The sequence below is a fragment of the Calidris pugnax genome, unplaced genomic scaffold (genome assembly GCF_001431845.1).
Source record: "Calidris pugnax isolate Ruff unplaced genomic scaffold, ASM143184v1 scaffold1, whole genome shotgun sequence".
NCBI lineage: Eukaryota > Metazoa > Chordata > Aves > Charadriiformes > Scolopacidae > Calidris > Calidris pugnax.
The window spans coordinates 1,064,647-1,079,295 of NW_015090800.1; the positions used below are offsets into that span (position 1 = coordinate 1,064,647).

Genomic DNA, 14,649 nt, shown 5'->3' on the forward strand with positions numbered 1-14,649 from the left:
TAGATGACCTTTGGAGGTCCCTTCTGGCCTGGACAATTCTATGATTCTATGCAATATAAATGTGAGGTGTTTTCTTTTTTTTTTTTTCCCCCCAGGACTTTATACTGTTCCCAGGACCAAACACTTCTGCCTAGGTTCCTCCTCAAGGTTATGTAAAAACCTGTATCATCTCCTCTCCCCCACCTCCAAACTGTACTACCCAGCGTTCTACTACAAACTAAAGGAATTCCCTGAACAGTGGACAAAAATGAAAGACTCCATATCCCACAATTATTAAGTCAAGAAAGGGTGTTAAAATTTCAATTTTCAGGCAGTGCTCAAGAGTTTACAGCTAAACGTAAGGACCACCTTGCACATAATCCTGAACATGGGCATTAATATATGCAACGCGTCTTAATATTACCACTTATATAGCACTTTATATCAATCTTTCTCAAGGTCCTTTACAGCAGAGAAATGGATGGAAAAATTTACAGATGGAAAAATCTGTGGTGCAGAGGGAGAGTGGCGTCTCTAAGGACATCCATCAGATAGGTGGCAAAGTCAAGACTTGGCACAGCGTCCGGTTTACGCCGTCCTACCGCTTTCCGCTGTAGATCTTAATTAAAAAATAAGAAACCCCAAAATCACAGAACTGCTTTTGCATGCAATCTGTAGGCTGCACGGCTCGTTACTATGGTTATAGGCAGCAGAGCCAAGCGTTATATTTGACATTCTTTGTGACGATGTATGTAGAGGCTGAATGACTGACGTTCAGACAGACTGCTGGGCTCTCCTCTAACTTTGTGCATCGCGTCAGGCAACTCGGTGAGAGCAAGAGATCTCTTTCCAGAGCAAAGCATCCAAATGGGAAAGAATTACCAGAAACTTATGTTTCTTACGTTTACCTGTTAATCTATATTTTGCTCAGCATTTATATCAGGCTCTCAAAGAGATATTCAACAAGATCTGCAGGGTCAAAGAGGTATTCAACAAGATCAGCCTGGAGAAGAGGAGGCTGAGGGGAGACCTTATTGCTCTCTACAACTCCCTGAAAGGAGGGTGTAGAGAGGTGGGGGTCGGTCTCTTCTCTCAAGTCACAGGCGACAGGACGAGAGGAAATGGCCTCAAGTTACGCCAGGGGAGGTTCAGGCTGGATATTAGGAAAAATTTTTTCCCTGAAAGGGTTATCAGGCATTGGAATGGGCTGCCCAGGGAGGTGGTTGAGGCACCATCCCTGGAGGTGTTCAAAAGACAGGTTGATGTAGTGCTGGGAGGTATGGTTTAGTGATGATGCTCCTTGTTTGTTGTGTGGGTGTCTATTTTTGTCAGTTAGGTTGACGGTTGGACAAGATGATCTTTAAGGTCCCTTCCAACCTAGAAGATTCTGTGATTCTGTACTCTAGGATGGGGGAGGGAGAAGACAAAGAGAACGAGCATTGAACAGGTCTTTTAGCATACACTGAATTTATAGATTTCTACAACTCTACAACCAAGTGTGAGTAATACACATGGGACAGTAATACACGAAATGCACTATTTTCTGCTGGTTTATATAAATAATTCTGAAAGGGTTGGGGGGGAGAGGAGGGCTCGTAATTAAGTATCAGACAGACGTGAGGACTGTGATTTAACAAAGCCAGGCAGAGGCATTTGAAAAGAAAAAGGCATCTTTTCCAAGCCCAGTGACGTCAGTAAACCCCCACTGTGGATGTCGCTATGCTAACAAGTGCTTTTTTGGCAGCTTAGCTTATGCTGTTCAGGGAAAGTAACTACACTAGGAGGAGAAAAAAAAAAAGAAATGATCTTTTCATAGTACATGCTGCATCACTCAGAAGAAATAAAGGCTCTAGCACACACAGCTGACAGCGAAAGGATTGAATAATGATGCTCTTAAACATGGTAGAATACAGAATTCAGCATTTAGGGTAAAAAGGATAAATCAGTATGTCTGTGGACACTAGCATCTACAAACACAAGCAAGGAATCAGTACCCATAGATACAACCTAACTGTGGTCTGCAGTGACACAGCACGGAATGAGTAAGATGTTTTGCTCATCCAGAGAGGTTGTCTGAGCTCATATTTTGAGTCATAAGCTCAAACAGTTCCTCACTGACCAGACATCAATTACTTTGATGGGTCTCTCAGTAAATAATTAGACTTGAATTTATTGTCTAGGCAAAATTAAAACAAAAATGTTTAGAAAGGAATAATTAGTGTTAAGTCAACAGGACTAAATAATATGTCCTTCCCTGCAGTTATACATCACAAAGGAGTTTTTCTGCTGTGACTGCAAATTAGTTCTAAAATAAATGGTTAGGTTTTAATTGTCTCACCTCAGTGTCTCATTTCTGTATTGTATGGCTAACTATATGCTGAAAATAAGAATATTTTATGGAAAACCGGGCAAAACCCCCCAAACTTAATGTTTTAAATATTTCTTTTATCTTTTTTCTCTCCAATGGACTCACATCCTCAGAAAAATGAAGATACAGATTGTAGCTCTGAAATTATTTAAAGCTGAAACATTCAATTTAATGCACTGTTGGGTTTAGATATCCAGAGCACCATAAGCAATGAAGTACCTTGACTTCTAGATTTAAAGAACTATACTGTAAAAACTCGTAACTTATCATTAGGCAATTTATGTTAACAAGCACTTAAGAGTGGCTCAGCATCAGCTTGCATAAATATTTAAGGAAGTAAGTTCTTAATAACCCTGGCCATTGTATCATAAGTATCTAGTCTGTTAGAAAACTGTGCTCAGTAGAAACTCTAGAAAAAAAAACAGAATTGAGAAACAAAGGCACTGGCTGAATTTCACTGAACTAAAACCATTTATGCCTAGGGCTATGTACATGCCAAATTTTAGGTTACTTAGAGATGAGGTAATACAACACTTAATACTTAACAGATTTTTACAGGGAAGGAGGAGTATTTCTTCTGGATAAGATCACATCCTGCTACATGGTTCATTTTAAGAACTGGTTTAATAGCCAAAAGATGGATTCTTTAGAAACAGATGTCTGAAGGATTTTCTTCCTTATTATAGCTAACAGACATGAAAGTCTTTGAGCCTTCACTAGTCCTGAAACGTATTTTCTCTCAAGTAATTCTTTCAAGACTACTAACAAACTTTTCAAAGAGGTCACATCTACTTCTGTTTTGTTCTAAGGTTTCTTGCCCGAATTAAAACAATAAGGTGGTGTTGCGTAAGTCGCTGTTCTTGTTGCTTTTCTGACACTTGTTTTGGCTGTTGGGCAGCCTGTGCTCCCCGTGATATCCAGGCAGAAAACTACCAATTTTGCTGCTGAGTGCTTTTCCACTCGCTTAGCGTGCTACAGTGATGCACCAAGGAGTAAGAGAAGCACCCGAAGCAATGGAGGCAGATCACAGGAGCACATAGAGCTGGATGAAAACTGTGAGATAAGCTCAGCTGTATTGGGAATCCCCACTGCCAACCACCTGAAACGGGCAGACATCAGGCTCTGAGGCAGCACACACGACTGCACAGCTCTATTAAGGAACTGCAAAGAAAGGCAGATACTTACATTAACATTTTAGATTGCTCCTAATGTAAAAAGAACGTCACAAGTAATATAGAATCATAGAATCATTCAGGTTGGAAAAGACCCTTGGGATCAAGTCCAGCCATCAACCCTACTCTACAAAGTTCTCCCCTATACCACATCCCCCAGCACCACATCTTTACACACATTCAGGGATGGTGACTCAACCACCTCCCTGGGCAGCCTATTCCAGTGTCTGACCACTCTTTCTGGGAAGAATGGTTTCCTAATGTTCAGTCTAAACCCACCCTGTTGCAGCTTGAAGCTGTTCCCTCCTCTTCTATTGCTAATTACCTGGGAGACGTGACCTGCGCCAACCTCTCTACAGTGTCCTTTCAAGTAGTTGTAGAGGGTGATGAGGTCTCCCCTCAGCCTCCTCTTCCTCAAACTAAACAGTCCCAGATCCTTCAATCACTCTTCATAAGATTTATTCTCCAGGCCCTTTACCAGCTTCGTTGCCCTCCTCTGCACCCGCTCCAGCACCTCCAGATCTCTCTTGGATTGAGGTGCCCAAAACTGGACACAAACTCAAGGTGAGGCCTCCCCAGTGCTGAGTACAGGGGGACAGTCACCTCCCCACTTCTGCTGGCCACACTATTTCTAATACAAGCCAGGATGCCATTGGCTTTCTTGTCCACCTGGGCACACTGCTGGCTCGTATTCAACCGCTTGTCAATTAGGACCCCAGGTCCTTTTCTGCCACTTTTAATTAGGTTTACCAAGTATCTTCTATAGACCATTGACTATTATAGGAGAGACTATGATGATGCCATGAAGGAGGCTCTGTTAGATGGAGATACACTTTTTTCACATTAATTTTTTTCTACTACTACGTCCTCTTTAAACATTCAATCTTCACAGTATTGCAAATACCAAACAAAGGTCATTTCACTGCTTCAAGAAAGATTCAGACTGACCCACTTCAGTATTATTCCTCCTACTAAGTGCTTATACAATCAATACATAATTTTTGTTTGAAGTTAAGTGGACCTGATTTGGTTGAATCATTTCTCTATCGGTCAGCTACCACAGCTATCTGCAATTTACTTACAATGCAAATCAAAACATATTTTTCTGATTAGGTTTATTACTCACAAAGCTAAATGAGCTATTTTATTTTGTCAAGGTAACATCATTCTTTTAAGAGCAATCTCTTAAAAGCTCTGAACGGAGAAAAGTGAAAGGTGAAAATGCTATCAATTGTCTACTTCTTAATACTCAATCTCGCTCTTCTCATCTTGTCCTCCTAATGTCTACTGTTCCTAAACATGAGGAGGGTTACAGGAGACAAGGAACATAACATCTTCACATACAATATGAACTCATACATCATCAGATCAAATTTCATTGTGGTAATTGGACCTACAACTCTTCCATTCTATTAGCTGAAATCTTTTATTTTCAGTAATTTTGGGAAAAACATACATGATGGCTTAGAGCTTGAAGCACATGTACAGAGAACAACTTATTTTTTCTGTTAAGCTATTTCACAATGTTGTGCAATGCAGAGAATTAAATACGTAATATACCCTCTATGTATTTAAAGGATCTTAGAGACAAAAGCTAGGATTTCAACCTTTTGTTTAAGATTACTCACTGAAAAGTTGCACAAGTACAAATTTAAAAATGATCCTAGTTAACTGTTATCCCTCTGAATGTCCTGGAGATTGCTGTAAGTTTGTTTCACTATGTTTGACTGAGAAGCTTGCAAAACATTAAAACATTAACCTCAAAAGTGTCTAATCATTCTGCATTCCATTTTAACCTTCTGCCAGCAACATACATGGGAAACAAATGTCAGGAACAAGTTAACAGGAATACCTTGCACTAGGAATGCAGAATTCAGAAAGATTGCTTGCATTTTGATAGAAAGTTTAATGTGCTTACTCTTCTGAAAAAATTCTACCTTTTCCTCCTTTGGTACCTGTGCCTATGTGACTTTTAACTTTTTTTTTTTTTAAAAACTTAAAATTCCTCAGCATTGCTGCCATTCATTTAGCTCCGGTATAGCAGGAAATAAGAGAGTGCAGAAGAGATCAAGTGACAGCAGCCATCAGCAGTAACTTCTGTGCCATCAATAACGAGGAGCTTTTAAATTTCCAATTGATGAGGTCTGCCATTATAGATGCCATGGAGCCGACCCAAGGGACCACATTCAGAGAGAAAACAATTCTCACTGGATAGACAGCAGCAGACAAGACTCGAGTTTCTGAGAACATAAGCCTTCCAGCGATAACTTGCTTTTCATTGTCAACACATGGATACATAAAGGATAAGGCTCCAGATCAGGTAAGTCTAAATTTGATGACAGCTTAATGATGAACAAGAATGGCTCCCCACAGGTTGCCCACGGGTATAACTGTTTAATTTAGCCAGAAACTACAGTTGTGAATTCGAGACATATGACAGGTTTAAGCCAAAGACTACCACCAGCGGAGCTGCTTTTGCTGTTCAGCCAGGAGGGCGGGGGAAGACAAACATGTCTGCACACAGTATTTGTCATTGCACTCCTTTTAATGCCACTGGCTAAAGGAACTGGTCAGCTTTTTTTTCCTTCCAGCCCCTTACACTCAAGGCATCCATATTCAGAACTTCAAAATTTGATCCAACATCATTAAATTAGTGAGAGGTCTTCAATATAAGGAGAAATTACTTCAGTCAACTTACATTCTATTTTAAGGTATACCCTTTCACTGAAATAAATCAAACTAAATATAAGAAAGCAATACATTGTGCCACTGTTTTATCAATCCACAGTACCTTTTCACAGGCTCTGTCTGCACAAGTGCTGCATCTGTCATGGCTTTCATCCACAACTCCATTTCCTTCCCTGTATCTGTGCAGAAATAATAGGTCCTCATGTTTGGATGAGCTGCCTGATTGGAAATGACATGGTCATTGCAATAAAAATGTAAGATTCTGTAAAAGAAAAGAGGCAAATAACGTTACTGTATACTCACGCTAATGTATTCTATAATAAGATTTCTGCAAATAGTATTATTAGAAAAAATACTGGAAGGAATACTTTAATGTTTCTCTGTCACTGCACTCATATTTTCAAAATAATTGCCTAGAATTTCAAATCAATCATAGCTGCTTCTTCATTAATACATTGAAAAAGCCCTTAAATTTCTTCAATCTATTAAAAACTATCTTGACTATCCAATAATGTCAATTAATATAATTATTATAAATAACATTTTTGGCATAGATTTTTGCAGTCTAAACGACACAGTAAATTCTAATTTGTACTTACCACAGTAAATAAATGATGTGCTGCTTAGAAGGCCAAAAGAAGAGCCAAAAGGAGCTCATAAAACAAAAAAAGAAAGTAAAGAGAAAATATTTAGTAGAGTGATTTATATCATGATTAAAAAGATTAGCTGTGAAACACTCCTAACAATGATTTATGTAATACTGTGATTTAAGTGATAATAAAACCTTAATTTTATTTATATGTAAAGATAACTTCATATCTAAATAGCTAAAGAATTTTCATCAGTGGGGTAAGTGTAGCTGTGGAGGCAGTTTACAATTCTAAAACATCACACAGTATTTAAGATCCATAAACTAAAAAGCAAAGACTAGTAATAAGTGATATTCATTCATTTTCTTATTCTAGTAATTACATCTATATTTACATCAAGCTAAATACTTGAATCCTTGCTACTGTATTATGTAAAAATCACTCTCAGAAGCTGTCAATCGTGTTTTGCATAACAACTCAGCAAAATGAGTTTTGATCACTAAGCTATTTTGCTTTCAGACACGAAATTCAACTGAAAAACTGATTGCCTTACCTTAAAGGCGTATTTGCGGTTAATGTGGTCCTCAGGAGTAAGCACAGATATCTGAAAACTAGGTAGAAGTATGCTACCTAGTATTCCTTCTTCTTTCTCATCTGTGAATGTATAATCTTGGATTAGGGAAACAAAGTGTTTTGACAGATAACACTCATATTCAGGCCATTCAGTGAAACTGTACTTAACAACACGAGACCAGCAACAAGAAGTTTACCCAGGAAGAAAATGAGTTAGAGAAGGAGAAAGCCAGACTGATTTGTTATGTAGGTGTTTGTATATGGTCTCAGAGGTGTGCAGTCCAGGAGAGCAATTGTGCAACCCCTCTCTGCCCACACATGCCCCAGAACACCTAGCACACAAGTGCTCACCCCCCAAAACCCACCAAGAGCTGTGAAACCCAGTCCATATGAATAAAATCGCCTTCAACTTCTTCCCAAGATGGACAAGTGTAAGAAACCCCCCTGAGAGTGCCCAGCTCTGTGAGCTAAAGCACATGAGCTGTCTTACAGAACCTGCTGTCTTACAGAAAACACCACAAATAGCTTCACCTCGAGTTTTGCAGTGCTTACCTGCATATGACCTTAAAGCTGAAAAGTAGAAGGAACTCAGCCCTCTAATTCAGTGACAAGAATAACACCTGCTATCTATTGCCTGCTCAGTCAAAGTTGGAAATACCCATGAGAACAGAAGTATTTTAAAACACCATTTATTGTTGTTGGTCTTTGAGGAAATTTGCACATTCCTCTTTTGCTAACGTGCACATTAAGCTACAAGATTGTTATAATTCCCATAAACTGTTTACACTCAATTACGTTCTATTTGTAAGAACATGTTTCAGATCATTTGTAACAAACAAACAAAAATTCCACAAACCAAAGACTGTTTTTCAAGAACATAGGTTTTTTTGCAAAATTTTAGAACAATTTGCAACAATAATAAACTGACATTTTAATTGGAAGGAACAACCAGCTCTTACACCCAATTATACTTTAATAAAGGAATAATTGGATGCAACTCACAAAGGCAATCTTAATTGTAATTCACCTAGAGAACTTCTATTTACAACCAGTGTCTTTGGAGACTGTCCCCCATAACACTTCTCTTGGTTGAAGATACTGCCCGTAACAAATGACTATGTATCTATGAAATTAAGATGAAAACATAAGATATTCCAAGGTTTCAAGCATGGAATATTAATACTGTTGTAATTAAAATACAGTTAAAGAGCAAAAAAGGACGACCTCTTACGCATAGATTTAAGAATTTTTTCCTGGTTCTCGTTTAGCCACTAAATTCTGAAAACCCACTACTTTTATTTGTTATTCATATGGAGAAAGCTCAGCCCCGTGCAATTTTAGCATTTCATGACATGCTAGATGTAAAAATTATGCTTTCTTGGATAGTTATTTAATTAGAGAATTTGAATGAAAAGGCAGAGTAGTGAATGGAGTGGATTTACTTTCAGGTACCAAACTACACTCATAAGTCTGCCTGAAAACATCCCACCATTCCCTCTCAAATATTTACTCCTTGCTAGCCACACACACAAAAACAATCTGCATTTTTTTACCCTGTCTCAGAATGCATGGCAAATGTTGGGGTTTACTTTATTTGGACTGCTGTTTTGGTGAAAAAGTTCCCTTTTCCTGCTAGATTATACTTTGACTTATTACTGGGTAAGTCACACCCACTAGTGCCATACAACAGCATTAAGCATTTTTGTTCCACTAAACAGCTGCACGTCTGGAGGACTTTGGTTTTTGTTAAAGACATACTGCTACATTCCATTTCCAGATTTTAAAAATCTGTTTCTCAGACTGGCTTTTATCTGCACATTACACTGCCCCGTGCCCATCTTCACTTGTATGTTGTGTATGACTAATACAAGAGAAAAATAGCAGATCTTCTGTGCAGCTCTAAGATCTTTTACTTGTTATCACAATAACCTTCCAATATGAAAGGGGGCAGTCTTTTATCCCCACGTGAAACAGAGTATTCTCTAAGCTCTGAAAAAATACAATGAAATAATTTTTTTTTCATCTATGAATTAGATTTAAGCTGCTAGCACCGTAACACAATTGTAAAAGTTCAGTAAGATTTACTAACAAAACCAAAAAAACAACCTCCCAAAAAACCAACTACAATCCTGCAACCAGAAACAGTTCACAATCTGGGAGTAAGTTCATCCCCCCCTTATGTTTTTTCAATATCTGAGACAGAATTAACCAAAACATAAAAGCACAGCATTTAGAGTGCAACTTTTTTGTATTTTAGTAGCCACTTCTAATATCTTTAAGACTACCACTATATTTAATTACTGTTCATCAGCTTTAACTCTCTTATAGGAAGTGATAGCTAAAAGCTATCTGCTTGTATTTCAGCTCATTTGGCTCACTAACATGTAGAAATTAAAAAGTAAGAGTATAGAGCTGTTTGGATTTATTTTATTTGTTGTTGGTTTTGTTTACTGCTTTTTTATTTTTAAATACTTCTTGTGCAGTGATTTAACTCAATTTAATCTGTTCTTAAGGCAGCCACAAAGCAGCATGTTCTTTAGACCCTTTGGAAGAGAGAGCCTGAAGACTTGTTTAAAATAAGAAAACCCTAGAAGAAAGCACAGAGTCTATGCCGATGACCTAACTAAATGCAGTGTAATTGTCTCACAATTGATACCTCCATGGCTGAAATTATAGCCTAATTTTGCTTCAGCAGTGGTTTATCCAATTATGTGTACTTCCTGGGGTAAAGAAACGAAGCCTAATGATCATATTTCAATAATTCAGAACTTATCTCGATCAGATTAGAACCGTGCTGAACTTCTATCAGAACAGCATCGTAAATTCATCAGTCACTGCTTTCAGCATCACTAGCACCAACACCACTTCTACCAATTCGTGTGTCTCACCCTAAACCGAAACTCCTTCCTACCCTTCATCCCCAGTTAAGGCTGCAGATGGCCTTAACTGTTTATTTTCCTCTATTTTGCCACGCTTTACAAGCTTCTTTGCTCTTAGCCTTTAAACTATTACAGTTGTACACCTTATTTCAGGATTGAATATGTTTCCATATGCACAAATCCCATTTGCTTATCCCCTCAGGAGCACTACAGTTAATAATCTATAATGGTGAAAGAATCAGTTTTCTAACATATATATATATCTCCACTAGAATTATAAATGGCTAATTTTTTTCCCCATGTAAAATAAATCTTATGTAGCTACACAAGGGTACTAATAGATTTCTTTGTTCGAAATACGACAAAGACTTATACTCATTTGGAATTGTACAACATTTCACTTTATAAGTATTCAAGAACACTGATTAGATTCCCAAAAGGCATATATATATATCTCCTCTTTATCATTCCAAAGGCAGAATTTTCAGCTCCTCTGCACTATCCCTCTCCGATCCCCATTTCAGTTACTTAATTTGCATTAAAAAAAAAATAATTCAGACTTAACCTGGCATGTTTAGTTCCTAGCAACAGAAGCAGTGAGAATACTACAATCCAGAATTTAATAAAAGAGGTGGCTGTGAATGGGTTTGCCCTTTCAGCATACCTGACAGGCAGGAAGCAATTATGTGAAATTGGTAATTAAGAAAGAAAGGAAGAGGGGGGGGAAAAAAAAAAAAAAAAAAAAAAAAGGATAAAAGTAGCAGACCTGGATATTGACAGCTATACAACTATTTGAATCCATTAAGTTAAGTACCAGTTTCTTATTTCCTGCATTCAAGTGCTGTGTCAAAACGTATCTGCTTCCAATAAAATTAGCTTTCCTGAGTGGAACTTACCTCTGTAATAGAAGAGACACAGATCTGAGAGCACAAACCACCTTTTCTTCCACAGCTTCATTCCAGTACTATCCTGTATTAATCAAAATGAGCAAGTAAGAACTTTGAGGCTGTTAATGGTAAGAGTTCATAAAGTAAAATGGTTACTACGTAACTGTTGTGGTGTGCTAATACTTCATTTTCTTGGCTAAGATATTTTAAGTATCTTTGACTTCTCATCACACTTGAGACTGTAAAGACCATAACCCAGGAAGCCTGAAGTTGATATGACTCCAGAATAAGTAAGAGCCCATTATTTTAGCATGCTAGATAACTACAATCCTACGTAACTGTTGTGGTGTGCTAATACTTCATTTTCTTGGCTAAGATATTTTAAGTATCTTTGACTTCTCATCACACTTGAGACTGTAAAGACCATAACCCAGGAAGCCTGAAGTTGATATGACTCCAGAATAAGTAAGAGCCCATTATTTTAGCATGCTAGATAACTACAATCTACAGTTTAATGAAAAAAATGTACACTTTTTTTTTTTTTTTTAAAGTATAAGAGCAAGGTAATTCTTGGGGTACATCCTCCTTTGTTTTCTGAAGAAACTCTCTGTTGAACTTCATCTTCTACTACCACTCATACATCTTGAGCAAATTTCTTCCCCAAATAAAGTTTATTCCTAAAGCAATTTCATTTTCTTTTATGCTTATAACCAATTTACACTGCACAGCTCAGAATGAAAGACTGCCACCACTACTGCAGTGTAAATAATCCAAAGCGTTGCAGTGTTCACATCCTAGTAGAATCATATTTAATAAATATGTTAATCTGTTCCAAGCAAAAAGGTACGTGTGAATTATCAATATTCCTGTAGTAAATAGGTTTTGTGACAACTAAGAAGAGGGATTCTATAATGAAAAGCTATGGAGTGGTGTGGGTTTGGTTCTGGGGCTGTTTTGAGGTTTTTTTGAGGGACGTCAGCATAATTCTTAGACTAATATTTCAAGCTCTGCTCTTTTGGGGTTGGGGAAAATGAGCTGAAGGAGGAAGATGAAAGGGTAAAGCAAGCCTTAGCTAGGAAATATTATTCAGAAAAAGTTTTAAAAATTCTTTGCCACAAACATTTTCGCAGATACAATAACTAAATACTTTATAGCACCTTCCTTCTGAGGACTACAAAGATGATTAGGGGCCCAGAGCATCTCTCTTAAGAGGAAAGGCTGAGGGAGCTCTGCTCTTTTGGGGTTGGGGAAAATGAGCTGAAGGAGGAAGATGAAAGGGTAAAGCAAGCCTTAGCTAGGAAATATTATTCAGAAAAAGTTTTAAAAATTCTTTGCCACAAACATTTTCGCAGATACAATAACTAAATACTTTATAGCACCTTCCTTCTGAGGACTACAAAGATTATTAGGGGCCCAGAGCATCTCTCTTACGAGGAGAGGCTGAGGGACTTGGGTCTTTTTAGTCTGGAGAAGAGAAGGCTGAGAGGACATCTGATCAACACCTATAAATAACTAAAGGGTGGGTGTCAAGAGGATGGGGACGGTCTTTTTTCAGTGGTGCCCAGGGACAGGACAAGAGGGAATGGGCATAAACTTGTACATAAGAAGTTCCAACCAAACATGAGGAGGAACTTCACTTTGAGGGTGGCAGAGCCCTGGCAGAGGCTGCCCAGGGAGGTGGTGGAGTCGCTGTCTCTGGAGACATTCAGAACCTGCCTGGGACAAGTTCCTGTGCAACCTGCTCTGGGTGGACCTGCTTTGGCAGGGGGGTTAGATTAGATGATTTCCAGAGGTCCTTTCCAACCCCGTATCAGCCTGTGATTCTGTGACCTCAAAGTGGTTTAACGAACTCTAACGAAGTCTGGAAGCAATGCCCATAGCAGTCAGCTCCTGTTTCACAGCTGGAAAGGTAGACCCAAGGAGGCGAGACCGCCTTCCTCACCTCACTGACAAGGTCACTGATTCAGTAGTGGATTAGGATGCCAAACCCAAAGGATGCTGGCCATAAAAATCCCCCTAAATACCCGAAGGTCTTCAGTATAAAGGATTATCACAGACTCTCAGATTACTTTCTGAAGAGGCTGTTACACAACGTTGCATTTACCCCAACGCTCAAAAACACCAACAGGTTTCTGCACAGCCACGTGTAAAATCGTGCCAGCAATGAGACATGCTAGGAATGATCTTCTGGCCTTCTTCTGACACAGCAGGGAGGCACACAAAATGACTGCATGGTTCTCATATTTTAAAGTTTTTTCTCCTTTAAAAGTACATCCTTTCTGTATCAGTGGATTTACTCATCCTTGTTTCCTCTAGATTGTGATTATGTCATAAAACAGTACGTTCACAGTAAACACCTTCCAAAAAAAGGGGTTGAATCTGGACTTAAAAATTAGTAGAAAAATTAGAGAAGAATGGCATTACATGCAATGAAACAGCACACCCTGAGTCAAAATAAGAATTAAGAAAGTTAAGACATATTAAGAAAGTTAACTTACTATCAAAAAGAAGCCTCCACAAGTTTTTATTGTAAATTTTTAAAGATAGTATCTGTTGGTGAAACTCTTGACTAAATTGGCTTTCAATTACTACTAGAACATGGAAAAATGCAGCAACCCCTTTTCTTACCAAAAAAAAAAAAAATCAACCAAGAAAACACACAGCACTTAAATAATTTTACACATAAACCCTGTCCAACAGTATGCATTTTGACAGTGAGGTGGATTGAGAACTGGTTGAACTAGCAGGCCCAGAGGGTGGTGATCTGTGGCATCAGTGGCAGCCAGTGGCTAGTGGTCTATCCCAGGGGCTGACACTGTGGCCAAGATTATTTAACACCTTCATTAATGACCTACACACTGGGACAGAGCGCACCCACAGCACTTAAATAATTTTACACATAAACCCTGTCCAACAGTATGCATTTTGACAGTGAGGTGGATTGAGAACTGGTAGAACTAGCAGGCCCAGAGGGTGGTGATCTGTGGCATCAGTGGCAGCCAGTGGCTAGTGGTCTATCCCAGGGGCTGACACTGTGGCCAAGATTATTTAACACCTTCATTAATGACCTACACACTGGGACAGAGCACACCCTCAGCAAAAAAATCTCTCTCCTTTGTGACTTCTCACTCTCAACATCAAGTGAGTGTAGAGGCCACAAGAGTATCTAAAGATGGAAAAATCTTCTATTAAACAAATACTTACACCCTCAGCAAATTTGTAGATAATACAAACTACAAGGAGTGGCTAATACACCAGATGGTTGTGCTGTCATTCAGAGGGACTTCAACAAGCTAGGGAATTGGGAATAGGAGAACTTGCTGAAGTTCAACAAAGGGAAACGGCTCCGTCCTCCATCTGGACAGGAATAACCCCACACACCAATACACACTGAGGCTGATCAGCTAAAAAGAAACTTTGTGGAGAAGGACCTAGGGGGTCCTGGTGAACAACAAGCTGATCAGGAGGCATCTTATAAATGTGCACAAATACCTGATGGAAGACTCTAAAGAA

At 38.6% G+C, this 14,649-nt stretch overlaps 1 protein-coding gene across 7 annotated transcripts in view; it reads right to left on the reverse strand.

Annotated features, from left to right (window-relative positions):
• The window catches only part of PLEKHA5 (pleckstrin homology domain containing A5), a 266,473-nt gene that overhangs the window by 79,789 nt on the left and 172,035 nt on the right, over positions 1-14,649 (reverse strand). For 6 of the 7 annotated variants that reach the window (XM_014937387.1, XM_014937386.1, XM_014937385.1 and 3 more), the window contains exons 5-7: positions 11,146-11,218; positions 7,351-7,451; positions 6,311-6,426 (exon numbers count right to left, since the gene is read on the reverse strand). In XM_014937387.1, coding sequence (XP_014792873.1) covers positions 6,311-6,426; positions 7,351-7,451; positions 11,146-11,218 — 290 coding nt within the window. Of the gene's footprint in view, positions 1-6,310; positions 6,427-6,806; positions 6,915-7,350; positions 7,452-11,145; positions 11,219-14,649 lie in introns of those variants that run through there. The other variant, XM_014937384.1, reaches the window with a different exon arrangement.